General features: G+C 39.0%; 1 protein-coding gene across 3 annotated transcripts; it reads left to right on the top strand.

Moving 5' to 3' along the window:
• Positions 1-2045: 2045 nt before the first annotated feature.
• LOC131248301 (uncharacterized) lies at positions 2046-22578 on the top strand. Of its 3 annotated transcripts, XR_009172201.1 has the most exons (3): positions 2046-2879; positions 22176-22271; positions 22366-22578. XR_009172201.1 is itself a non-coding variant. In XM_058248531.1 (2 exons), exons 1-2 carry the CDS (start codon positions 2170-2172, stop codon positions 22189-22191), a joined length of 726 nt encoding a protein of 241 aa, XP_058104514.1. In that variant the 5' UTR covers positions 2046-2169; the 3' UTR covers positions 22192-22578. The 3 variants fall into 3 exon arrangements, 2 of the variants coding, with proteins under 2 accessions (XP_058104514.1, XP_058104513.1); XM_058248531.1 differs by having other exon boundaries at positions 22176-22578; XM_058248530.1 differs by lacking the exons at positions 22176-22271; positions 22366-22578 and adding an exon at positions 21885-22128.
• Positions 22579-26919: the final 4341 nt, after the last annotated feature.

Raw genomic sequence — 26919 nt, 5'->3', positions numbered from 1 at the left:
GCCCACTATAATGTATGTGGGCCTACTATGATGTATGTGTTTTATCTACACTGTCCATCTATTTGGAGATTTAATTTTAGAGCATAAGTTAAAGAATGAGCCAGATCCAAATACATAGTTGACCCCACCACAAAAAATAATGGCGAGATTGATGCTTACCATTGAAACCTTCCTAAGGCTCACTGTGATTTTTATTTAAAATCCAACCTGTTCACAAGTTAACACAGAGATGAAAGAAAGGAAAAAACAAATATTAGCTTGATCAAAAACTTTTGTGACCTATTTAAGTTTTTAATAGTGGGCATCACTCTCTCTAATGTTTTCTGTGGTGAGGTCCATTGGAGCTTTGGATTTGACTCATTCTTTGGATTTATATGTAAAATTATATTTCCAAATGGATGGACGGCGTGGATACAAAACATACATCATGATGGGGCCCACATAGCTTGGTGACACAACTTTAGTAGCGAGTCTCGCTACTCAACCTATCAATATCCAATCCGCGTTAGCAGAAATAGATGGGCTACTCCCCTACCACCAGCCAATGGCTGATGGTTGGTGCTATGTGGCCCAACCATGATGTATGTGTTTCATCCATATCGTTTATCTATATTTCTAGATCATTTTATGGTATGAGACAAAAAATGAGGTATATCCTAATTTCAAGTGGACTACATTACAGGAAAATAGTATTGAACGAACGCCAACTATTTTTGGAGACCATAAAAGTTTTGGATCAAGTTGATCTTTGTTTTTTCCATTCATCTAGGTATATATGACCTAATCAGTAGATTAGATGTCAAATAAACAATACATCAGGCCTTAAGAGAATTTTAATGGTGGATATCTAATCACTATTGTTTTCCTATGGTATGGTTCACCTGAGATTTATAATCCTCTCATTTTTTGTGTCAAGCCCTAAAATGATTTGTAAAAATGGATAAAACACATATATCATGGTAGGATATAAAGAAGTTTCATAAGTTAAAATTTGATTTTGTATCAGGCAAATAATTTAAAGACAAAAAATGCCGTCATAACCTGAAAGGGGATGATTTTAGAAGCAAAAATCTTTGTTTAATAAAAAATTTACTAAGTACATCCTGCATTCACCATTAAGCCAGACTCATATCATGAAAAGAATTCAGCTAAAAACCACTTGCGCTTCTTCCTTCCACGTGAACTATGCATTAACAAACCCAACTGAACTAATTTTATTTCCTATCCAACCCACGGAGAAGATCCCGAAAACTTCGGGAATCTATAGGTGTACCATAAATTACATGTTTCATCCACGCTGTCCATGAGATGTATATATGTCGGTGGGATCCACATAGCCCCTGACATGACCGACCGTCTCTACGTAGGTCCAGGTCAGGGTGGTACCCAAAACGCAACTGATTCAAAACTGTTGTCCTCAAAAAAACTTTTAATGATGAGTGGTCCACATGTGATATGCATCTTCCTTATTTTTAAAACGATGCCCTACGATCAGCTGGCAAAACGGATAGATGGAGATATACATCACATACCTCGAGGTGGGCCCACCGTCGGGGTCGAACCTACCTGGCTGTATCCGGGGTCGTAGCTAATTCGCGTCCATCTTTCGCTCCCCGTCGGAAGCGGTTGCATTCGAACCGAAGGACAATAAGCCGTCTGACCAGAGCAACTGTGGGCCCAACGTTATGTATCTGTTTATCCATGCCGTCCATTAATTTTCTCAGATCATTTTAAAGAAATTACTGCTTAACGAAGCAAATCCAACGCTCCGGTGAACCACACCAGATATGACTCTTGCATTTAATGCAACCAAGTTCACTATATGGTGTGTTCTACTTGAGATTTTTATCTGATTAATTTCTTAGATTATACCTTAAAATGATATGAGAAAAATAGATGGATCGCATGGATAAACATATACATAACGGTGGGACCCAAAGGAGCTCTAGTCGTACGGCTTGTTGTACGATCGCGGTTCGGACGCAATCCGCTTCTCTCCTGTATTCGTTCTTGAAAAAGACATAAAAGACAGTCTTCAGGGTTGGTCTCTGTCCCTCTTTCTGAAACCCTAACGCCATCGATTTCCACCCCTCATAGAACCCAAAGGGACCTGAAAATCTCATCCCTCCATCCCAGACCGTTGATCGCCTGATCGATTGGTAAAACGAGATGGGAGGGCACGGCGGCCTCAATATCCTCCCTCAGAAGCGCTGGAACGTCTACAACTACGAGAACCGAGAGAAGGTCCGTCTCGACGAAGAATCCGCCGCCCGAGAGGAGCAGCTTAAACGCGAGCAGTCCCGCAAGCGCGACGCCGAGTTCCGCCTCGAGTGCCTCCGCCAGGCCCGCGGCATTCACCATCAGGACGCTGCCCAACCGTCCACTGCTGACGAAGCGAGCCCCTCCGACTCAAAGCACACTGACGAACCGATTCCCTCCGACTCAAAGCACATCAATCTCTTCGAAGGTCTGAAAATTTTCCCAGCCTTTGGAGGAGAAGAAGAAGAAAGTAACACTGTTCGAAGAAATGCCCCAAAGAAGCAGAAGAGGGAAGAGAAGGATGCAGCTGCTGCCAAAGTCGTGTTGCCAGAAGACGAGAAGTATAGGCTTGGGTATGGTGTTGCTGGGAAAGGTGTGAAGGCGCCATGGTACCTTTCTAGACCGTCGGATGGTGCAGACACGGCAGCTCGCGATGGAGATGCTGCTGCCTCTGGTTCGGAGCGGGGGTATAGTGGTAAGAAGTCTGGGGGGAAGAAGACATTGGAGGAATTGAGAGAGGAGAGGATGAAGAGAGAGAGGCGGGAGAAAGAGAGGGAGCGGGCACTAGTTTTGGGGAAGAACGGCAGAGGTGGATCAGCAAGGAGCAGCAGATTATCCAGGTAAGGTATCCTGTTAGAATGATTCTGTATTTCAACGTTGATTGCAATTTTGGACTTTTTTGACTCCAACATTCAAATCTGCCTGTTTTGGTTTTGGGATTCTTGTATATGCGTCTTTTCTGTTTCTACCACTTGTTGTGTGTATGTTTTTTTTTTTTTCCAAGAAGTCTTCTGCATATTATAGGTTTGTTAGCATCTCATAATCTGCACCTGTTGCTGTGGAAGTCTGGCTGTAACTTCTGCATGTTGGTTCTAGGAAGGGAACTTTGAATGGGAGCTAGTTGTCTGTTGTGGTGTTCATTGGCATTGCCGCCTAGAGCGGTTTTTTTTAATTGTTGGAAGGATCTTGGACAACGGGGTGATCGCTTATTCTAGTGGCTCATCTGAGTAGTTGTTGGTTGATAGAATCGAGCAGGTTTCTTTCGGTTTTTGTATGCATTATCCTGTTGTTATAATTACTTTTAATAGTGTCTTATGTTGGAGATGCTTGGTACGGCAATTGCTGTTCCAATCATTAATTGGTTGGTGGTGTTGTCCAAAATTGCTTTTGCACATGCAAAATTGTATTAGTGAAATTGATTTTGAAGTCCCACATGTTCACTCCATGAAGGAAATTGGTGAAGCTTTTGTTATACATCTGTTAAACCTGTTAAGAGAATGTCACTGTAATCCAAGCAATGAATAGTGTGCCCCCTAAGATGGAGATAGTTCAAAATGTGCTCGATCCTTCTTGATCCAGGCAATGAATAGTGAGCCCCGTAAGATGGAGACAGTTCAAAATGTGCTTGATCCTTCATGCGCACTCCATGAAGGAAATTGATGAAGCTTTTGTTATACATCCATTAAACCTGTTAAGAGAATGTCACTGTCATCCAGGCAATGAATAGTGAGCCCCGTAAGATAGTGACAGTTCAAAAATGTGCATGATCCTTCAAGGATAAGATGTGCTCCCCAATCAATTTAGTTTTTATTAAGGCTATAAGGATGTTAACGGAATGGGCCAAAGCTGCTAACTCCAAGGGGGCTCTTATTGGGAGTTGATGTAGGGGCCCTTTCTTTCGTGTGTGTGGTTTTTGGATGACATCATGTCGCCCTTTGGTTCTTCTTTTCCTTAATAAAGTTTTGGAATCTTTCAAAAAAGAAAAACATGTAGACAGATAATAGTTGGCGCCCACTCTCTGTCCCGGTGGATGGAAGCTTCATTTCAACGGGTCTTGGATTGGGAACCTAGGGTTGAGTTGTATCATGGTGTGAATAGAGATGTTAAGGCCTCTGCGATTCTTTCTTAGGGCCACGGGTTGGGGTGATGCAATTAGAGTTGAGGCAGTGTTGTGTAGCCAAGTTTTTGGGCACAATCATTGTTGAAGGAGATTCCTTCAATGTTGTTTCCTGGGATTAGAAAGGTGGTGAAGAACCTTGAAAGTTCCCTAGTGACATCTATGCAATTTACCTCCTCGCTCCTAGGTTACACATTTGGTCTCCTCATGTTGGTAGAGAGACTAATTGCTTGATTGGCTGGGATTCATAGGCCTCCTAGTTGTTTTGGAAATTATCTTGATGTGTTTATTCTTTTTGTATTGTACCTATCTCTTTTTTGAAATCATCATCTTTCCGAAGAAGAAGAAAAGTAATGATAATAATAATATAAAGTTGATTAATTCAACCTTGGGCATGGAGGGATGCTCCATTGCTATTTAAAAATTTGAGGTTATGGCCAAAATTTAGAAAGTCCAAAGAGCATTGGCATAGGGTGAAAGGAGAATGAAATATCCATATCTATGAAATAACTTGGAGTTGCAAAAAGCCAAAAGACACTCAAATCTCAATGCTAGGCATCATATGAATACAAGAAAGGAAGTGAGCATTGGGGTTAGTGGCATAGTAATCAATTGAGATAATTCCTAGATTGTATAGACTAATGTCAAGAACCTATTTTATGCGATGATTGTTATGAGGGATGTGGTGTAGAACCTAAAGCTTAGGTAAAACTTGCGGGATGCTTGGATTAGCTTGGAGTAATTAATCAGGGTGTTGGGATGGTAGAGGTGTTGTAACCAGTGTGAAAATGCCCTTGCATTATGCTGGTTATGTAACAAGGATTCTTGGAAATGGATCATCAAAGTTGCTACCTTGCTATTATATATCAGTATACAAGAACTAAATTTTTTTTTTTTTTGAGAGGGAGAGATAACTGAGATTTTATTAGAAAGCCCGCGGAAACGCGGGAAAGAATGCTTTTATGCTTAATTACTTTCATTCCAGACTATCCCTCACTTGTAATAAACAGCCTCGTGTACCCTGGATGTTGAAAGGAAACCGCAAAGAGGTAAACAACTCCATTTAACCTCAGATAATGAAATTTCTTGGTTTGTTTGGGGGAAGAAAAGAAAGCAAGAAATGAAAAGAAACATAGTGAAGTATTTCTCAATGGACCCATATGACTAATAAAATAATTGAAGAAGACTAGATTTATCCTTTTGGCAGGTGATGAAAGTTAAGAATTTGCTAAATGCTAGAGAAAGTATTATTTTTGAACCCCTTCAACATCTGAAGAGGATTACTGCAAAGAATCTGTTGACTGAAATAAGCAAGAGTACCAGAGAAATTATGGAGGAGCAGGAACAAGTTCGTGGCCGTCTGTTTACCATCTAGGATGTCGTGGATGGTATTATTCGATCATACTATTGGGTTTGTTAGTAATATCTTTGAAAATTATCAGTAAAATTACAGATGTGGTTGGTCTGCGATGACACATCATCAAGGTGGATGTCATTCACATCTTGCTGATGTGTCAACTGACCAGGTTTGTAACTTTTGAAAATGACATTTTCAAAAATTCTCCAAGCAGTACTTGATGTAAACATGTTTCTTCTATTGATGTAACAAACGGGATAAACGCCTTTATGTAGCCCATAATCTGGCGATTTTGGGTGGTGGAGGCCTTTTTCTTTCGTTTGTCATGGGTTTTTTCAAAATGAATGTGGGCGGGATACCCAGAGCAAAGAATAGTCCATATACATTTGCTATATTTATTGGAGTCTTTTCCTCACTAGGATTATTGTTGACTGTGCTTGTGTTAAAACGGCATGTGTTGGAAAAACCGATGACAGACGATGAAGCTATATTGAAGTTGAGGATGCTATATGGGATAGTGGCTCAAGATATATTCGCTCTCATTCTCATTTTCTACTTCGAGAATCACTTTCTTGTTGTAAATTCCATTTCAAATTGTTTTTTAGAATTGTAATTATCTACTGGACTGAAAAAAGATAATGCAAAATGCATGGAAAGCTTCCTTGACATTTTAGAAATTTTTGGATTATAATTGCTTTATGAAAATATCAGTAACTTGAATCTTCTGTCTTATATTAATTAAACTTAATTAGTGTTTAGCATCAAACTTAATCGAACTTATATGATTTTAAACACTAATTAAGTTTGATTAATTGACAAAAGATTAAGTTGTTAATATTTTCATAAAGCAATTAAAATTCAAAACTTTCTAAAATGTCAATGAAGCTTTACATGCATTTTGCATTATCTTTTTTTAGTCCAATAGGTAATACAATTTTAAGAAACAATGTGAAATGGAATTTACAACAAGAAAGTGCTTATTGAAGTATAAAATCAGAATGAGAGCGAATCGTATCTTGAGCCACTGGCCCATGAAGCATCCTCAACTTCAATACAGCTTCATTGTCTGTTATTGGTTTTTCCAACCCAAGACATTTCAACACAGGAAAAGACTCCAACACATATAGCAAATGCGTATGGATTATTCTTTGCTCAAGGTATCCTGTCCACGTTCATTCCGAAAAGACCAATGACAAGCGAAAGAAAAAGGCCTCCACCACCCAAAATCTCCAGATTATGGGCTACCTAGAGGCTTTTATCTTGGTTGTAACATCAATAGAAGAAACATGTTTACATCGGATACTGCTTTGAGAAATTTTGAAAATGTCATTTTCAAAAGTTACAAACCTGGTTAGTCGGGCCCACATCAGCAAGATGTGAATGACATCCACCTCAATGATGTGTCACAGCAGACCAACCACATCTGTAATTTTCCTGATAATTTTCAAAGATACTATCAACAAACCTGATAACATAATCAAATAATGTCATCTATGACATCCTGAATGGTAAACAGATAGCCACGGACTTGTTCCTGCTCCTATATAATTTCTCTAGTACTCTTGCTTATTTCAATCATTAGATTCTTTGCGGCAGTCCCTTTCAGATGTTGAAGCAGCTTAAAAATAATACCTTCTCTAGCATTTAGCACATTCTTAACTTTCATTATCTGCCAAAAGGATAAATCTAATCTTCTTTAATTATTCTATTAGTCATATAGGTCCACTGAGAAATACTTCACTTATTACATGTTTCTTTTCGTTTCTTTCTTTCTTTTCTTCCCCCAAACAAACTAAGAAATTTCATCGTCTGGGGTTAAATGGGGTTGTTCAACTCTTTGCGGTTTCCTTTCAACATCCAGGGTACGAGGCTGTTTATTGCAAGTGAGGGATAGTCTGAAATGAAAATAAAATAAGGGAGCAGTTTGACCCAAAACCATAAAAGAGGAGTTTTTTTTTTTCCCCCTTACCCCTTTTATTTTTTTGATTTATTAATATTTTTTAGATGACTTGATGACTTATGGTCTAACCGAAGTTATGACCCCTGATGGATTGGAAAGACAACATGATTCATGTAGCCAACCCCAACTAGTTGGGATAAGTTTTAAATGATGATGATGATGATAATTTATATTTTCAGATTTTTATTTTGTAAAAAAATATTTAAAATCTTAAGATTTATGATACAATTTGCGATTATGATATACAACAATAAAATTATACCTTCCAATAAAAATTTTAAAGAAAAAATTATTTCTTTTCCAAATTATGATTTTTCCAATTATTAGATGTGTAAAATAGCCACCATTTATCAATAATGACTGGAGGAATTTCATTATCAGCCATCCAATGGTCATTTGGTTACACTTATTATGGAAACTTAATGACACCATCTTTGTTTCCTTTAGTGGTAGTAGGAGTTTCATGAAAGCAAAGGTGCACGTAAAATGTATACTTGTGTTGACAAGTTTCTAATCTTTCTATCCAAACCTATGCACAATGCTTCTTTCAATGCCTTATTACATCTCCTGTTCAATAGCAGGAATTCTTTACTGGATGAGGCACTGCCAAAGCAATTTCTTTTAAAGAGAATATTACTGGGTGTGTAGGAGTGTACCTTTGCATAAACTCCAACTCAATGTTGTCCGTTGACCCAAATATATATGTACGGAACAATCTAAAACAATTGAAAGAAAAAATGACAAGTAGCAATAAATAGGTCAACAAAACCATTTTATGTTGCAATGACACCAACAATAGAGGAAGCATGTAAATGTGAACATAAGAGCCAAAGAAGGCAAAAGTAGTGCATCCTAGGGGTCTTTCACTGATGGGTTGGTTGCCAGGGGAAGGAATTCTGAACGGGACAAATGGAATTCTTGATCAATATTTAAGTCAAAAGGGAAAGGCAAGATGAAGTGTTAAAATTGTGGAATGACTGGACACATGAAAAATGATTATCGGAATCTTAAAGCTCAAAATGGAGAGAAATCTGATAATACACCAAAGGAAGCTAATACAATGGAGTCCGTTGAGGAGATAGATTGCAGTGACATTCTGACTGCATCCAAATATGGTTACCTCAGTAATAACTGGATTTTGGATTTGGGGGCATCATACTACATGACCTCTCATCAAGATTGGTTCACCAGTTACAACAATTTTGATGGTGGACGAGTGTTTATGGATAATGACATTGCATGTAAGGTGATTGGAATCGATTCATTGCGCATCAGGATGTTTAATGGGGTGGAGCATATTTAATGAGACGCGTTCCTGACCTTGGGAAGAATATTATTTCGCTTAGGGCACTAGAGGCACTTGGGTGCAAGTTCATCAGGTTTGATTTTGTCCTTAAATTTTCAAAGTGGGTACTCATAGTAATGAAAGTGTAGTGGTGCAATAACCTTTACAAGTTGATCGGGAATACTATATCGGGTGGAGTTGCACTCTTTATTATAGAATCCACATTGGCATGATTGTAGCATACGTGCCTAGGCGACATGAGTGACCATTGCATGAATGTACTTCTGATTGTTGCTTGATTCCTGCCTTTAAAAGCGTTCGTTTTAATGTATGTTAACTTTTAAGACTGAAAAACATGTATGTAAGGATGTACTGGAGTATGTGCATTCAAATGTATGGGGCCGTCGCCCATTATTTCTATTAAATGGTCAACTTTTTTTTTTTTTTTTTTAAAGGTGCGAAAGGGAATAGTTAAGAAGCAGATATGACAAAAACTGAAAATATTGAGGATAGACAATGGTGGTGAATTCACTTGAAAGGAATTCAATCAATTTTGCAAAGATGGTGGGATTGTAAGGTACAATACAATGGGGCATACACCTTAGCAGAATGGTGTTGCAGAACAGATGAATTGGACTCTCTTGGAGAGAGCCCGAAGTATATTGAATAATACTCCCTTGGACAAGGAATTATGGACTGAGGCCGTTAATACATCTTTTTATCTTGTGAATCGATCCCCGTTTACGACGATAGATCGTAAGATTCCAGAAGAAGTGTGGAGTGGTTATGATGTAGGCTACTTATAATTATGCGTATTTGGTTGTGATACTTACACATGTACTGTTAGTTGAGAGAGGTAAGCTAGATTAAAGGGTGAAGAAGTGTACTTTTGTAAGCCATGGGGATGGAATGAAGGGATACATGTTGTATGATCGGGTCACATGAGAAATCATAATTAGCAATGATGTCAAGTTTAATGAAGATTCCTTGTTTTGCAAGGACGAACACAAGGAATTGGAGAAATCAACGATTATTGATTGTTGAGATTGAAAAGTTGACACACAGGTAGAGCTTAAGCTGCAGACAGAGGTACATGAGCACGTGGAGTAGTCACCTCTTATAAGAAATCCACCGAGAGATAACAACTTACCGGCCAGATACAGAGATGGCTCAAATGTTACATTTGTTGTCATTGCGGATGGGGGAGATCCGTCTACCTTCTTGTAAGTACTGAATGACCCAGGTGCTGAGAAATAGATGGCGACAATGCACGATAAGATGGATTTTTTGTACAAGAATGAGACTTTGAAGCTGGTTGAGCTTCTAGTTAAGCGTAAAGTGATCAGTTGCAAGCAAGGTATCCCGTATCGGTATCGGTTGGTGTAACGGTGCCCTCCGATACCGATACCGATAACGATACGGATACAGGGGCGTAACGGGAGAAATCAACGATTATTGATTGTTGAGATTGAAAAGTTGACACACAGGTAGAGCTTAAGCTGCAGATAGAGGTACATGTGCACGTGGAGTAGTCACCTTTTATAAGAAATCCACCGAGAGATAACAAATTACCGGCTAGATATAGAGATGGCTCAAATGTTACATTTGTTGTCATTGCAGATGGGGGAGATCCGTCTACCTTCTTGTAAGTATTGAATGACCTAGATGCTGAGAAATGGATGGCGACAATGCACGATAAGATGGATTTTTTGTACAAGAATGAGACTTTGAAGCTGGTTGAGCTTCTAGTTAAGCGTAAAGTAATCAGTTGCAAGCAAAGTATCCTGTATCGGTATCGGTTGGCGTATCGGTGCCCTCCGATACCGATACTGATACGGATACAGGGGCGTAACGGCGATACAGGGGCGTAACGGCCCGTAACGGTGCAATTTATTTTTTTTGCCAAAAAAATGAAAAAATATGGATTAAATCTGGAATATTATAAGCATTCCAAATATGCATTCATTTATAAATTGGAACATGTTTATGGTGGTGTAACAGTCCACTCTTTGGTGCGAAGTTGTATCGGACTGTCTGATTAATTTTTGAACCAAGTAACCTGAATTTGATTACAAAATTCATATATTTAATTTTCTAAATATCTAATTTATATACTTGACAATTTGATATCATTTCTCCCAATAGTTCTTTAAAAAAATGAAATTAAATTCAGGTAGATGGCGTTGCCAATTTGGGGTTGACTTGGAGGACCAATCTATACCCCAAATCCATTATCCCACTTATGAATTGGTGGACATTTATTGGATAGTGAATCATGAAAAAAATCAAAAGGCCCTATTTAAAAAAATAAAAGTCCACAAATTAACAATTAAAACTATTCAAACAATTTGATTTTGGCATTGTGAGTTAGCAATTGTAGTCCATAATTTAATTGGTAAATTTTAAGTTAATATATGTCTCGTGTACAATTTTTGGCCCGAATTAGGCGGGACTCGGATTGTGAAGTGTAGCATACGTGTCAAAGTTTTTGGTGGGCCCCACCCGTGATGAATGTGTTATATCCATACTGTCCATCAAGGTGTCCCAAAACGGTTACGTATCGGCCGTAACACGTAACGGTAACGGTGGTACCCGTTACGCGTTTCGGGGTCGTATCGGCCGAGTCCATATTCTGTACACGTAACGGCCGTTACGGGCCCGTTACGGGCCTTTAAAAAAAAAAAAAAAAAAAAACATACCTGTTTTCCTTTATTTTCTTCTTCTTCTTCTTCTTCCTCTTCTTCTTCTTCTTCTTCTGCGGCTGCAGCTGTGGCCCCGGCTTCGGCTGAGGTTGAGGCTACGGCTGCGGCCTTCTTCTTCTTCTTCTTCTCTCTCTCTCTCTGTCTCTCTCTCTCTCTTCTTTCCCTCTTTCCCTCCTTTTTCTTCTCTCTTATTTCCCTCTTTTCTTTTCAGTTTCCCTCTCTGTTTTTTTTTTTTTTTTTCCAGGCGTACCGCGCACCAGCTAGGGGTACGTGTCACGCTAAGACGAGCGCTGACACTCTCGAGCTTCGAGTTTTACGAACGGTTCAAAGGAGATCAAAGTTATATGGGCTCCACAGTGATGTATTTATTACATCTACACCGTTCATCTATTTTCAGAGATCGTTTAGAGCACTACCCAAAAAATGAATTATATCCAAGGATCATCTGGACCGCACCAAAAATAGCAGCGGTGATAATATTTTCACCGTAAAACAATTCGAAGGGCCCACGGTAACGTTTATTTTCCATCCAATTTGATTTGATCAGACCTGAGTGGGCCCCACCATGATGTATATATTTTATCCATGTCGTCCATCCATTTTGCCACGTCATTTTACATTAGGATCTAAAAAATTAATAATATCCAAATCTCATGTGGACCACACCATAGGAAACAGTGGTTATAGAATGCTCACCGTTAAAAATTTCTTAAGGTCCATTGTAATGTTTATTTTCAATCTAACCTATTAATTGGGTCACACTGACGTGGATGAAGAGAAAACACACATGTCAGCTTGATCTAAAACTTTCGTAGCCCCCAATAAATTTTTAATGGTGAACGTTTAATTAGTGTTGTTTCTTATGGTGCAGTCCACCTGAGCTTTGGATGTGCCTCATTTTTGGGCTCATGCTCTAAAATTATTTGGCAAAATGGATGGACGGTGTGGATATAACACATTCATCACGGGTGGGGCCCAAAAAACTTTGACACGTGTGGTACACTTCACAATCCAAGTCCCGCCTAATTCGAGCCTTAAAAAATTGTACACGAGACATATATTAACTTAAAATTTAGCAATTAAATTATGAACTGCAATTGCTAACTCACAATGCCAAAATCAAATTGTTTGAATAGTTTTAATTGTTAATTTGTGGACTCTTATTTTTTTAAATAGGGTCTTTTGATTTTTTTTCATGATTCACTATCCAATAAATGTCCACCAATTCATAAAGTGGGATAATGACAATAAATTGCATGAATTTGAGAACGATTTGGTGTATAGATTGGTCCTCCAAGTCAGCCCCAAATTGGCAACGCCATCTACATGAATTTAATTTCATTTTTTTAAAGAACTATTGGGAGAAATGATATCAAGTTGTTAAGTATATAAATTCAATATTTAGAAAATTAAATATATAAATTTTGTAGTCAAATTCAGGTTATCTGGTTCATAAATTTATTAGACAGTCCGATACAACTTCTTACCAAAGAGTGGACCATTACATCACCATAAACATGTTCCAATTTATAAACGAATGCATATTTGGAATGCTTAGAATATTCCAGATTTAATCCATATTTTTTTAGCAAAAAAAAAAAATTTACACCGTTACGGGCCGTTACGCCCCTGTATCCGTATCGGTTTCGGAGGGCTCCGTTACGCCAACCGATACCGATACGGGACACTTTGCCGTCCATCCATTTTGCCAAATAATTTTACGACATGAGCCCAAAAATGAGGCACATCCAAAGCTCAGGTGGACTGCACCATAAGAAACAACAATAATTAAACGTTCACCATTAAAAATTTATTGGGGGCTACAAAAGTTTTAGATCAAGCTGACATGTGTGTTTTCCCTTCATCAACGTCAATGTGACCCAATTAATAGGTTAGATTGAAAATAAACATTACAGTGGACCTGAAGAAAATTTTAATGGTGAGCATTCTATAACCATTGTTTCCTATGGTGTGGTCCACTCGAGATTTGGATATTACTAATTTTTTGGATCATGACCTAAAATGACGTGGCAAAATGGATGGACAACATGGATAAAATATATACATCATGGTGGGGCCCACTCGGGTCTGATCATGAGGTAGGTGTTATATCTAAACCGTCCATTCATTTGACGAGCTCGTCTTAAGGCTTGACACGAACAATAATATAGATCTAATTATCAAGTGGACCACACTGCAAAAAGCAGTGGGGGATTGAACGTCTACCATTGAAACCCTTCTTGGGATCACAGAAGTTTTGGATCAATATGAAATTTGTTTTTCCTCTTCATTCAGGTCTTTTTGGCCTTATAAATAGATTGGATGGAAAATAAACGTTACTGTGGCCCCTACGAATTGTTTAACGGTGAAAATCATTATCTCCGCTGGTATTTTTGGTGTGGTCCAGACGATCTTTGGATATAATTCATTTTTTTGGTGGTGCTCTAAAATGATCTCTGAAAATAGATGAACGGTGTAGATATAATAAATACATCTTTGTGGAGCCCATGTAACTTTGATCTCCTTTGAACCGTTCGTACAAACTCGGAGCTCGAGGAGTGTCAGCGCTCATCTTAGCATGACACGTACCTACAGCAGCTAGCGTTACCGTTTCGACCCCGTTACCGTTGCGTATCGGCCGATACGGCTGTATCGTAACGGATACAGGACACCTTGGTTGTAAGTGGATTTACAATAAGTAGGATAGGTACAAGGCGAGATTGGTGGTGAAGGGGTTTGTTAAAAAAGAAGGCGTTGACTGTAGGCAGACATTTGCATTGCTTGTCAAGCAAGTATCTATCATATTTGTGTTGGCACTGGTTGCCCAATACACCATAAAATTGAAGCAAATGGATGTGAAGACTGCTTTCCTGCATGGGGAGTTGGAAGAATAGATATATGTGAAGCAACCAAAAGGGTTAGAATAAAATGGGTCAGTGAATAAACTTTGCAGGCTGAGAAGGTTGTTGTATGGCTTAAAACAATCGCCTAAACAGTCATACAAGAAGTTTGATACTTTCATGGTAGGTCGACATTTTACTATGAGTGAATATGATCATTGTGTTTGCTTCAAGATACAGTGTGATGAGAAATTCATTCTACTAGTATTGTATGTTAATGACATGCTTATCGATAATCAAAGCATGTCTGAAATCAACATATTAAAGACTCAATTGTTAGGGACATTCGAGATGAAAGATTTGAGGGCTGCAAAGAAGATTCTCAGCATAGACATACACAGAGATAGGAAATGGAGCATATTATAGTTATCTCAAGCAAAGTAACTTGAGAAAGCATTGGTGAAGTTTGGGATGCACAAGGTTAAATCAGTTAGCATGCTGCTCACTTTAGGCTTTCTTTAGAGTAATGCCTTATTACAGATGAAGAAAAACATGTTATGTCTTATGTGCCCTATTCAAGCGTACTTGGTAGTTTGATGTATGTCATGGTTTCTACGAGACCGGATATTTCACATGCAGTTGGTGTGGTGAACAAATACATGTCAAACTTCGGCAAGAATCATTGGGAGGCAGTGAAATGGCTACTTCATTATCTACAAGGTACAACAGACTACATCTTAACATTAGAAAAATCAGAACGAAAACTTGTAAGCTACGTAGATTCAGACGGCACAATAAATATTGACAATAGAATGTCGACTTCCAGTTACTCATTTGTATTAGCGGGTGAAGCGATCAGTTCGATGTCGAAGCTTCATCCAGTGGTTGCTCTTTCCACAATAGAAGCTGAGTATATGGTAGTGATGGAGGCATTCAAGGATGTTTTGGATAATTTTAAATATAATGAACCTTGACGTGGTGTAAAAGTTTCCATCAGAAATGTACATATATAATGTGGACTTCTAATGTTGGTCGAGGTGGATTGGTTGAGGATTTGGAAGCATCATGCTAGAGGTAGTCTTGGAAGTAAACAAGCCACCCAAGGGCTAAGGCAACAAAATTGTGAGGTTCTCTTTTTGGGCACTAAAGAACTCTTTACTGCTTGGCCATCCAATACTTCCTTTTAAAAAAAAATAAAAATAAATTTAAGGCAACACATTTATGGAAAAGGTAAGACAAAGGTGAAAGCCAAGGGTGACAAACATGGAACAATTGTGGCGGAAAAAATCAAGTAGTGAAGTGAGAGAATTAGGAAGTGGTGATCGAGACGTAGACGGACCAAGCGGCAAAGATGGAGCGGAGTAGATTGAGGCATGTGAAATGGAAACAGGAGAGGGGATGGAATATGAGAATAAGGAAGATTGGAAATTGGTGAAGAATCGAAAGAATGATTCTAAGAAGGGGTTGATGGTTTCAAAAGATTTATCGGAGTTCCTGATGCTGTTTGTGGAGGGATTTTCGGAAGGGTGGCTTCTTGGCAACTTTGAAAAGGTACTTGGTCGAGCGGGGAAGGTGATGGAAACAGTCATCCCGTGAGTTGGTAATTCTTCGAATCATCGTGGATTTGTGTTAGTCTGGATGCGTTCGGTGGAGGAGGTGGTAAGAGCTGTGAAGTTGCTGAATGGTGAAAGGTTTGGAGGAAAGAAGGTTGTTGTCCAGAAAGCAAAAGGTTTGGTGAAAGGTTTGGATGCTCAACATTTGGCAGAGGTTTGTCAAGGGCAGGATACTCAACAATTGGCAGAGTCATCAGAGCTGTGGGAAGTGCAGGAGGTCCGACTGTTGGCAGTGGTTTGTCAAGGGCAGGATACTCAACAATTGGCAGAGAATGGTCAGTTAGAAAATCAGATTTCTGGGGAGTTGACTCTAGAGCTTCCAATAGAGATGACAGGTATGGCAAATGGTTTAGGGTCGTAAGGTGTTGATGCCGCAAGGAATGAAGTACATAAAAATGGTTATAGTTGAGATGGCACGGTTATGTTTGGCAACAAACCTAAGGATTATGTGGCATTATTTGAGTTTGTTGAAGAAAAAGGTAGGCAGTGTATGCTTTTGGAACAGAATGGTGAGGGCCTTGCTCAAAATAGGGAGATACTATGTCTGGAACATGGGTCTACGAATGCGGGGTGGTAAATTGAAACAATTTAATATGGGTTTTAAAGGGATAAGGAAGATTAAAATGAAAATAGTTAGCGGGATTGTGCGGGGTTTGGGGTGTTTACAGAAACAGCTGCAGGTTATGGATGTGTAGAAAAAAGAAGGTGCAGATGGTTGTGTTTCAAGAGGCTAAATTGTAAGTGGTAGACCTGGGGATAGCAGATTTGCTATGGTGGGGAAATTGAATTAGTGGGAGTTGCTGGATGCAAATGGTTCAACAGGAGGTACCTTAATAATTTGGAGTCCAAACAGATGGAGGAAAGAGGATAGCTTTAAGGGTCAATTTTCTCTTTCCTTGTTGATTTCAGTGGGTGTTCATGGTGGTGTATGGGCCGAATAGACCGAGTTTAAGACCATCATTCTGGGTTGAATTGGACACACGTAGGAATAAGTGGTCACTACCATGGTGTGTGTGGGGAGACTTCAATGTCGTGAGATTTACATTTGAGAAGTCAAATGGGGGTAAGATTACTCACGGTATGAGTTTTTCATAATGGTGGATCATCAAGAATGAAATGGTTGATTTGCCTTTGGGTGAGGTGAAGTTTACATGGTCCAATTGTTCCTCTTCGCTCGCTTTTCAAAGATCATCAAGAATGAAATGGTTGATTTGCCATTGGGTGCGCTGAAGGTTACATGGTCTAATGGGCAGGCTAGTGCTACTAAGTCAAAATTGGATTGCTTCTTATTATCTTCAGATTGGGTTGAAAAGTTCCCTTTAGTAAAAACCAAAGAGGTTTGCCAAGACGTATTTCAGATCATTATCTAATATTACTAGAATTAGATGAAGAGGATTGAGGCCCGCGTCCGTTTAGGTTTGAGGTTGTTTGGTTTGAAGTGGAAGGATTCATAGTAAAGATTCAATAATGGTGGTCATCATTTTCAATTTAAGGAAGGGCAGGTTTTGTCCTGTTTCAGAAATTAAAATTGTTAAAAGGCAAAATTAATATATGTAGAAAAGAGGTAATGGGAAAGTGTGAAGAGGAATCATTAAAATTATTTCATGAGATACAATCTCTTGATATAAAGGAAAAGGAATGTGAGCTGTCAGAAGAAGAGAGAGCATGTACAAAAGTTTATGGCGCTAAGTATAATGCTAGATCGAGGGAAGAAGAGATAAAATGACGGCAATGGTCTAGAGCCTTATCATGGTTAAAAGAGGGGGACAAAAATACCAATATTTTCGTGCCATGGCAAGTGTGCGAGCAAGAGTTAATAAAATCAGTTCAATGATGGTGGAGGGAGAAAGGTTTGAAGGTAAAGAAAAAGTGTGTGATGCAATTGTGAAATTTTATAAAAAAATTGTTTTCTAAGGATGATTGGAAAAGACCGTGTCTCGATGACTTACTGTTTGACACTATAACAAGAGAAGCGGTAGAGGGTTTAGAAAAACTGTTTATAAAAGAGGAAATAAAGAAGGCAGTTTCCGAATTGGGAAGTGAGAAAGCACCAGGGCCAGATGGTTATCCAATGTTGTTCTTTTAGAGATTTTAGGAGTTGGTAAAAGTGATATTATCGGATTTATAAATGAATTTTATGAGCAAGGTTTCTTAGATTTAGAGATTGGCGCGACATTTGTTGTGCTAATTCCAAAAAAAGAAGGGGCGGAAAGCTTAAAAGATTTTAGACCGATCAACCTTTTGAGAAGTCACATACGAGATTTTGGTGAAACTTCTGGCAACAAGATTTTGACAAGCTATTGGGGAAGTTATTCCTAGCTCTCAAGGGGCTTTTATGGCAGGAAGGTAGTGGATAATGGATAACGCTCTGGTGGTAAACGAATGTATTGACTCATATAATAGGACAGGCTTGAAAGTGATTATTTACAAATTGGATGTTGAAAAGGCATATGATCATGTGGACTGAGATTTCCTTTGATTATATGTTAGGGTGATTGGGTTGTAGGGTTTGTGGTGAAAAGTGGCGGGCTTGGATTCGTCTGTGTGTGACTTCGGCTAAATTCTCGATATTGGTAAATGGCTCCCTGAATGGATTTTTTGCTGCTACTAGAGGGCTTTGACAAGGAGATCCTTTGTCCCCATATTTATTTGTGGTAGTGATGGAGGCTTTTAATAGAATGATTGATAGATGAGCAGAATTGGGCCTTGTAAAAGGATTTTGGGTTGATAATACGGAGTTTCAGATAACCCATCTTTAGTATGCAGATGATACACTTCTTTTGTGTGAAGCGGATGAGTGGCTAGCAGAGAATTTGCGATTGATTATAGTATTGTTTGAGATAGTCTTGGGGTTAAAGGTAAATATTGGTAAAAGTGAACTTCTGGGGGTTGGTACTTTAAGGGAGGAGGTGGGGATTTTTGCGGGTATTTTTGGTTGTAAGGTAAGATCTTTTTCGACATCTTATATCGGTCTTCCATTATGTCTTGGAAAGTCGGCCAAGAACTTTTGGGATAAAGTAATAGAAAGATTTGAAAACAAGCCATCTCAGTGGAGGATTAGGCATTTATGTTGGGGAGGAAGATTGACTCTTATCAAGGCGGCAATGTCTAATCTTCCAGTGTATTTTATGTCATTGTTTAAATGCCCTAAATCAATTTTGGTCAAATTAGAAAAATTAAGGCGGGGCTTTTTGTGGAAAGGGGCGGAAGAAAAACACAAATTTCACCTTATGAAATGGGAAGATGTTTGCAAGCCTTGGGATTGGGGAGGAGTTGGGCTTAGGAATCTAGAGGTGATGAATTTTGCAACATTGAGTAAATGGGTTTGGAGATTTGGGGTAGAAGAGGGTAGTTTGTGAAGAGGTGGTGAGTAGAAAATATGGGGTTGAAGAAGGGGGTAGATGGATTCAGCCATCTTTGTTGTATAGGGCATCATCTATTTGGAAGTCGGTGGCATTGCTAAAAAATAGAGTATAGGATGGGACAGGTTTCTCTCTGTGTAATGGTAAAAGGATTAGGTTTTGGGAGGATATTTGGATGGGGAAGCAAAAGTTGAGTGTCCTTTTCCCTCGTTTGGCGAGAATTTCTATGGAGGATAATTTATTGGTTGAAAGGTGCTTCAATATGCAATGTGAGGAAGTTATTTGGGCTCCCGCCTTGTATAAGAAACTTAAAAAATGAAGAATTTGAGGAATTGGTTAATCTGCTGGCTCTTTTCTCCAGTATGCGTCCCGTGCTATCAGTTGGGGACTTGATTGTTTGGTCACAAGAAAAGTCTGGTAGATTTTCACTAAAGTTTCTATTCAATATGCTTAGTGAAGATGATAGAAGAGATGGTCTCAGCCAGTCAACTTTTGTGTGGCAGTATGGTGAGCTTGGCCTGTGAGCCATAATAAGGTACTTCCGGTGGATAACCTGCACAAGAGGAAGATGATTCTTCCAAATGCATGTCTAATGTGTTGTCAAGAGGAGGAATCAGTGGATCATCTATCCATTGTGTGTTCGCAAATAGTTTATGGAATTGCTTTCTTAACTTATTTGGAGTAGCTTGGGTGGTGCTGAGGTCTATTGAATATTGATCAATTCTTCTTGGTGTGGCATGATGGTGGTATAGGAAAGGCAGGGAAAAAAGTTTGGCGTCTGTGTTTACTTGCGGGGATATGGCTCATTCGGCAAGAAAGAAATAATAGATGCTTCAAGAATCGGGCAGGGTGGGTTATAGATGTTTTCAATAGGGCTAAAATGAATGTAATGGATTGGAAAAGTTCATCGAGGGTTATTGCTTAATTCCCTGCTTATTGGCTTGAGCTATAGTTGTGTTCTTCTTTTCTTTGTATTCTTTGGCTGTGGCCTTCTTTGAATAAAATTATCAATGTTCAAGAAACAGAAAAAAAGATGAAAGTGAGCCAAGGCCAAATGGGTATCTCCCCTCTTGACTTGTTCATAAAGCTTAATTTTGGGTTATCTATGGAAGACACAAGTGGCAAAATGTGGCAGAATTGTTGAGGAGGGCTACCAATTTTCCTGTCCTTGTGCTCTAGGAAGTCGATAATTGAAGGAGATGCTCAGTATATCATATTGCAGGCCTCGTTTGCTGCACTGGGATCATGGAGGCTCGCTTCTTGCATTTTAGAAATTCAATCCTAGTGGTTTATTTGGGAGCTTTGTGCTTTTTGCTTTCTGAGAGATTCAAATGATGTGGCCAATTGACTTGCTCGTGAATGAGGGAAGAGAGTCACTTGGTATTGATCATTGTATGTCTTGATACTCTCTCTCTGTTGTTTTAAAATAAAATTTATTTCTTAAAAAAAATGAGCATGATTTGAGAGGTGATCTCCAATAGCCACAGTCACTCCTTGGTAATTGAGTTTTTGAGCCTGTGAAGCATTTTCTACGAATTTCGATTGGGTGATGTTACAACTTGCAAATCATCTATTGCGGAACGCTTTCAGTTCCCATTTCATATACATAATTTTGATGAGTTGAAAAACGGGTACATGCAGTGTTAAACTTGAGAACAAACAGATTAATTAATTCTTCTTCTTTCTTCCTCCCCTCCCTTTTTTTGGGAAAAATAAACTGATCTTTTATGATTATTTTGTTAGTCTTGACTGCATGCTAAGTGGGCTTACCTGGCACTGGATGCTCTGATCATCAATGCAAATTCCCCTTTGTAGGTAGACATGATACTCTGCTGTCCCTCCATTTCCTTCACTTGCTCGCCCTTTGAGTTTGCATGTAACTATTTGGCTGGAGTTTAATACTGAGTGAGATGGTCAGCATACAAGTGGCCTCAATGTGAGGCCTCTGCCATGGCCAGTTCCATAGCCTAGGTAAAAGAGGGAGGTTGATGTTTGGTGGGCAACCGATTGTAAAATATTTGCCAATATTTACCATTTAGGGGCCGTTTGGATACCACCAAATAAGTTTGTTTTTCTACTTACAGCAGTAGATGAGTAACTTATTTCAGATAAGTTGGTTTATGATTAGTTATAAGTAACTTTTAAAAAAAAAAAAAAAAACTTAAAAAGTACATAATCACTTAAGTTAATAATTTGGCTTTTCTAGTTTTCATAAGTCACTGAACAGAGGAATGGGAGAGATGAAAGAGAGGAGAAGCTGATAAGTATGTTGTTTACCAAACATACTTATTTTCTTAATAGGTAGAAACTAAGATAAGCTACTTGTGGCATAAGTTATCTTAAGCAGCTTATGATCCAAATGAGCCCTTAGAGAGCCTGCCTAGATTGCTATGAAAAGGGCTAACATGACGAAATAATTAGATCCATGTATCTTTATTTATTTTTCTTTCTGGAATTTATGTACGTATAAATAATTACAATATACTATTTAAAATAGCTGATGATGTGCTGGTGAGTCGGAATTATAAAAGCCATCATGCATGACATCTGTATGCATCCGTTGCCAATACCAAAACATTCGTCGATATCCAAGTTGCATGTGGTGATAGGAGAGGGAAATGGACTGCACAAGGTAATTCCACTGGAAGATGTTTCTTTCCAGAATTCACTACGGAGGGAGGAGAGGCGTCATCATATGCACATGTTAGAGCATCAATTTGCCTAGGGTGGGACTCATTTTGTAGGAAGTTCATTAAAAAGAAACAATTGTAATTTCAGTAATGTGGATGCACCTTTGGAGAATCCTAAAACCATGATTGAGGTGTTTTATTGAGAGCATTAGGGTCTCTTCTTTCCCTGCAAGAAGATGAGAACTTGACACAATGTTATACTTGGTGCAGGGACTCTTTTAGATGAGAAGGTTGTTGCAGGTGGCATGTTTGCACAAATGGCTTGTTGGGTTTCAGCCCATCTTTCCATTGGATGTTGTGGATATGGTAAGTCATGTTTTCTGCTCAATCGTATATTGATTATTGCCACAGATGGCCAGTACTGAATGTTTTTCTTCCCCACTGTCATCTTGATCTGAAGGTGGAGATCAGATACTGGAGGAAACTATTTTGTAATATTTTCTTAACAAATGAGTTTTTTTTTTCTTCTTCCTCTACTTCTCCTGTTCATCTTCGACTTTGTCTTTAGAGAGATTTATCAGATGAAATCTTTTGTAACATTTCCACAATACTAGATGTGGAGCATTAAATGTGTTCTATTTTGTAAAGTGAAATTATATGGTAGGATTTGTCAGAGGGTGAGCAGAATGGTGAGGACCACCTGGCTCCCGCTGGGAACGGGCAGGAGATTTTAGAGGCCACCGTGATGTATGGGTTTTATCCACACCGTTCATCCATTTTTCCATATCATTTCAGGATATAAGCCCAAAACTGAGGCAGATCCAAGACACAAGTCGGATCACACAATGGGGATTAAACTCTTACCATTGAAAACTTCTTTGGGGCCACGGAAGTTTTGGATCGAGCTAATATTTGTGTTTTCTCTTCATCCAGGTCTATCTAACTTTATGAATAGGTTGGATGGCAAATAAACATCTTGGTGGGCCCTAGGAAAGTTTCAATGGTGAGAATCATTATCACTGCTGCTTCCTGTGGTGTGGTCCACTTGAGCCTTGGATCTGCCTAAATTTTGGTCCTATCTCATAAAATTCCACAGAAAAATGGATGGACAGTGTGGATAAAACCCATATATCACGGTGGCCACTCAAAGCTCCTGCCCTATCACCGGGCTACAAGTAAAACAGAGACAATGATCAAAGGTCCGAATCTAAGAATATTGTACGTTGAACAGGACAAACTCAAAACTACCTTCAAATACTTCATTCTCTTGTGTTCGACCTGCTAGATGATTAGACCTGGCCAATGGTCTGGGCTAAGCCATTGAATTATTGGCCCTTGCCCGTACTGAACACCTAACCTGGCCCTACAAGGCGGGCCCAGGACAGCTCGACCCGGTGCCAGCCCCAAGTTTGATGCATGGTCCACTCGCTATTCCCCACTGAGATACATTAATTAGTCTGGGTTACTGGACCGCACAATACAGACCATGTACCCACCACACGTGCCAGCATGTAACGTGGGTGCAACATCCAACGTTTGTACATGTTTTCCTAAAAGCATATCTGGTCCGTTCAGCAGTTGGGTCCCAATACATGAACCAGTTAGGTGGATTAGAAAACTTGAGCCAAGTTTTTTAGAGCTTTAGAGCCATACATTTCTTTTGCAAAAGTGTGGCCAGAACGTGTTTGCTTTGTACATCAGCTTTATTGCAATCTTATCATTGTGAAGAAATAAAGATCATTTTCATGTATCACTATCAGAAGGATCCGCTACCCTAGTTGGTAGGCACGTGGAGGCCTGACTTGTGTTATCTAATAGTTATTTGGGACAAACATCTATCAGATCAAATCCGTTCATCTGTAGACATCCCACCCAGGCTACCAATTTGATAAGGCATGGATGCTCCTTAGGAATTGAACCTGAACCCCAAGCCCTACCTAAAATCATAACAATTCCCCAAACTTGATCCAAACCCTAGCTTTAAGTAAAACTTGTGTTATAATGACAACAAACCTCGCATCCGACGTGAACCCATTTAGTAAGTGGGCATTCAATTTCTGCAGATAAACATGGCACATTGGTCCAGGAAGCAGGAGAACGGGAACCTTCTCATGCAGGAATTATCTTCTTCTCCTTGTTCAAGACAAGAAAGGGAATGTCACCTTTGATGACCGGATGCATCTGGGCAACCAAAACGAATTGGATTCAATCACTTTTCCATGAAACCATAAAAAAAGGAAAGTGACATTGTTTTAGCCGATGAAAATAAATTGAAGTGCTACATAGGGAGAGATCATCTTCAGCAAAGAATGACTCAGATGTGCCCAGGAAAACATGTTTCCTCCTTTTTTCATAACCACAAGGAAAAACACATTACACATTACAGAATGGACCAATGTTTTAAAACGTGGACCAGACCAAGACCTGTTTCTTTCAGCCTTTCAGTCAAAAACAGCCCAGCCGGGGTTCTGACCATCCAACCTGTGATATGTACTTAACTAAATATGGAAAATGGTACTCAAAGTGCAGCAAAAGCTGAGGTAGTGAAGCGGCCAGGAGCATGATTTCTAAGGAGATCATTGGTTCGACTTTGCCTAGGTCTAAAAACAGCTGACCAGTTGACCTGCCTGGTCCACTGCCTCACCTGGATGCTTGGACCAGCTAAACTGCGTGGTCAGTACAGATTCTTTCCCAAAACAGGCCTCCAAGTGACCCCCATTATCCTGCTCAGTTCCGGTCTAAACCAGTCCAAATGGCAGCCGGTCCAGTCTGGTTTTTAAAACAAAATGAGAAATATGTACTTTATTTGATGTCAGAAAATGAGTAGGGAAATAAGTATAGAGGGGGAAATGTTGCATCTGCTGTTGGAGTTCATCTGGGTACATGAGCATCTGAATGTTCCCTTAATAAACAGCACATAAATGAATAGGGAGAGCAAATATCACCTTCTTAATGAGAAAACATCAGGTTATCCAAGAAAACACGATCCTCATCCATTTTCCACAAAATCAACACTAAAAAAAATAAAAATAAATAAATAAAGTAACAAATCCAATTTTGTGATGAAAAATGAGTATAGGTATGATATTGTAGCCTTTTCTGTTGGAAAGCATTTGTATACCCAAGAAATCATCGATTTCCATGTTTCCATGACTAACTGTAAAACAAAAGGGGAAACACAGCCGATGATAAAAGAATCTCATGAAACCTGACACAATATGGAAAATCAAGACCTGGGTATCGTTATTTGCATTGGGAAGTAGCAAAAGGGCATCAATTTTATGTGATAAAATGACTTTAGATACTATACACGCTATATTTTTTTGGCAGGCGGAATGCATTCATACCCAAGAAAGCATCAACTCCTCCATTTCTCCAAAAATAAACTCAAAATGATATGGGAAAATGTCCTGGATGCTTGGAGCAGCTAAACTGGGCAGTCTGAACGGATTCTTTCCCAAAACGGGACTCTAGTTTTGGAATGACCAGGCGGTCTAGTGTAGAGAAATAATTACACATGGGAGATGTTACATCTAGTGTTGGAAACCATCTGGATACACCGATAAATATGAATTTATCCATTTGTCCATAACCAATCCCAGGGAAAATCACCTCGCATATGCATGTTCCCCTGAATTAATAGAACATGAATGAATAGGGAGATACAAAATAAAGCCTTCTTCATGAGAACGCGTCAGGGTATCGAAGAAAACACAAACCTCATCCATTTCCCACAAAGTTCACTCTGAAAAGCGCGCACACAAAAAAAAGGCAAACATGAATCCAATTTTCTTCCATCAGAAAGCATTTGGATACCCGAGAAATCATCAATTTTTCCATCTCCATTACTAATTTAAAACGAACACGCAACTGCAGCCGAGGGTGAAGGAATCTCAAGAAACCGGACACTGAGAAAACATGAATTGGGTATTGCTATCTACATTTGAAAGTATCAAAAGGGCATCTTTATAAGCTTTCACAATCAAAATGTTAAATGTCATCACTACCTCTTTTGAATATTTCGGAGTCTTCCGGAAACTTTCAGACATTTCTGAAAATTTCTAGAATTTTCTAGAATCTTTCAGAAACTTATAGAGTTTTCTTGACTATTCCGGAATGTTCCAGACTATGCTAGAATCTTTCGGATTCTCTTAGAATGTTTCAGAATATAATAAAATCTTATAGGATATTTGGAAACTTCTAGAACTCTTTAGAGTTATATTAATTCTAGAATCTACCATAAAACTCTATAAATATGGAGGGAGCCTTATTATGTAAATAATACACATAAACAACAAATAGTGAGTTCAAGAGTGAAAGCAATGTGTCCAAGTATTAAGACTTCAAAAGAGTTTTTCCTTGTGTGTGAGAGTTGTCATTCAAGAGTGATAGTTTGTGAGTGTTGTAAAGCATACCCTTGTTGTATACAAGTATTTGTAATAAATAAAAATTACATTTACTTATCGTGTTCAACTCTTCAATTTGGTATTAGAGCAAGGTTTGGTCGGAATCCGTTTTCTAAGGTGATCGTGCATAGTTCGGAGACTGTGAAGTTTGTTGGCTTGCTTGATAAAAGGAGTGATAACCACACCAAGTCACGATGACGGATCTTGTGAACACAACAAGTGGAATTACGAGGCTTAACAACTACAACTATCAAAGTTAGAGGAGTCACATTAAGTCCTAACTTGAAGGGCAAGACTTGTGGGAGGTTATTAATGGGAATGAGATTATCCCACCTCCTAAGAAAAATGCTTAAGCACTCCGAAAGTGAAAGATTAAGGTCAGGAAGGCAATGTACGTGCTCAAGTCAACCATTAAAGATGAGTTGCTCGGGCGAATCAAGGATGACGACACACCCAAGATGGCATGGGACACCTTTGCATCATTATTTTCAAAAACAAATGATGCTCGACTTCAATATTTAGAGAATGGGTTAATGTTCACCATCTAAGGAGATTGTTCAGAGAAGGAGATAGATTTTGATGAATCACTCAAGCAGTCTAACACAGTC

The sequence above is a fragment of the Magnolia sinica genome, chromosome 6 (genome assembly GCF_029962835.1).
Source record: "Magnolia sinica isolate HGM2019 chromosome 6, MsV1, whole genome shotgun sequence".
NCBI lineage: Eukaryota > Viridiplantae > Streptophyta > Magnoliopsida > Magnoliales > Magnoliaceae > Magnolia > Magnolia sinica.
The sequence above is the reverse complement of the archived record's forward strand: the minus strand, read 5'-3'. Positions and strand labels throughout refer to the sequence as shown.

Bases quoted from the DNA above. Each gene is read 5' to 3' on its own strand.
- LOC131248301 (XM_058248530.1), top strand. From the start codon at position 2,170: ATGGGAGGGCACGGCGGCCTCAATATCCTCCCTCAGAAGCGCTGGAAC. The intron at 2,880-21,884 runs GTAAGGTATCCT...ATGTGGTGATAG, and splicing joins AGGAGCAGCAGATTATCCAG to GAGAGGGAAATGGACTGCAC.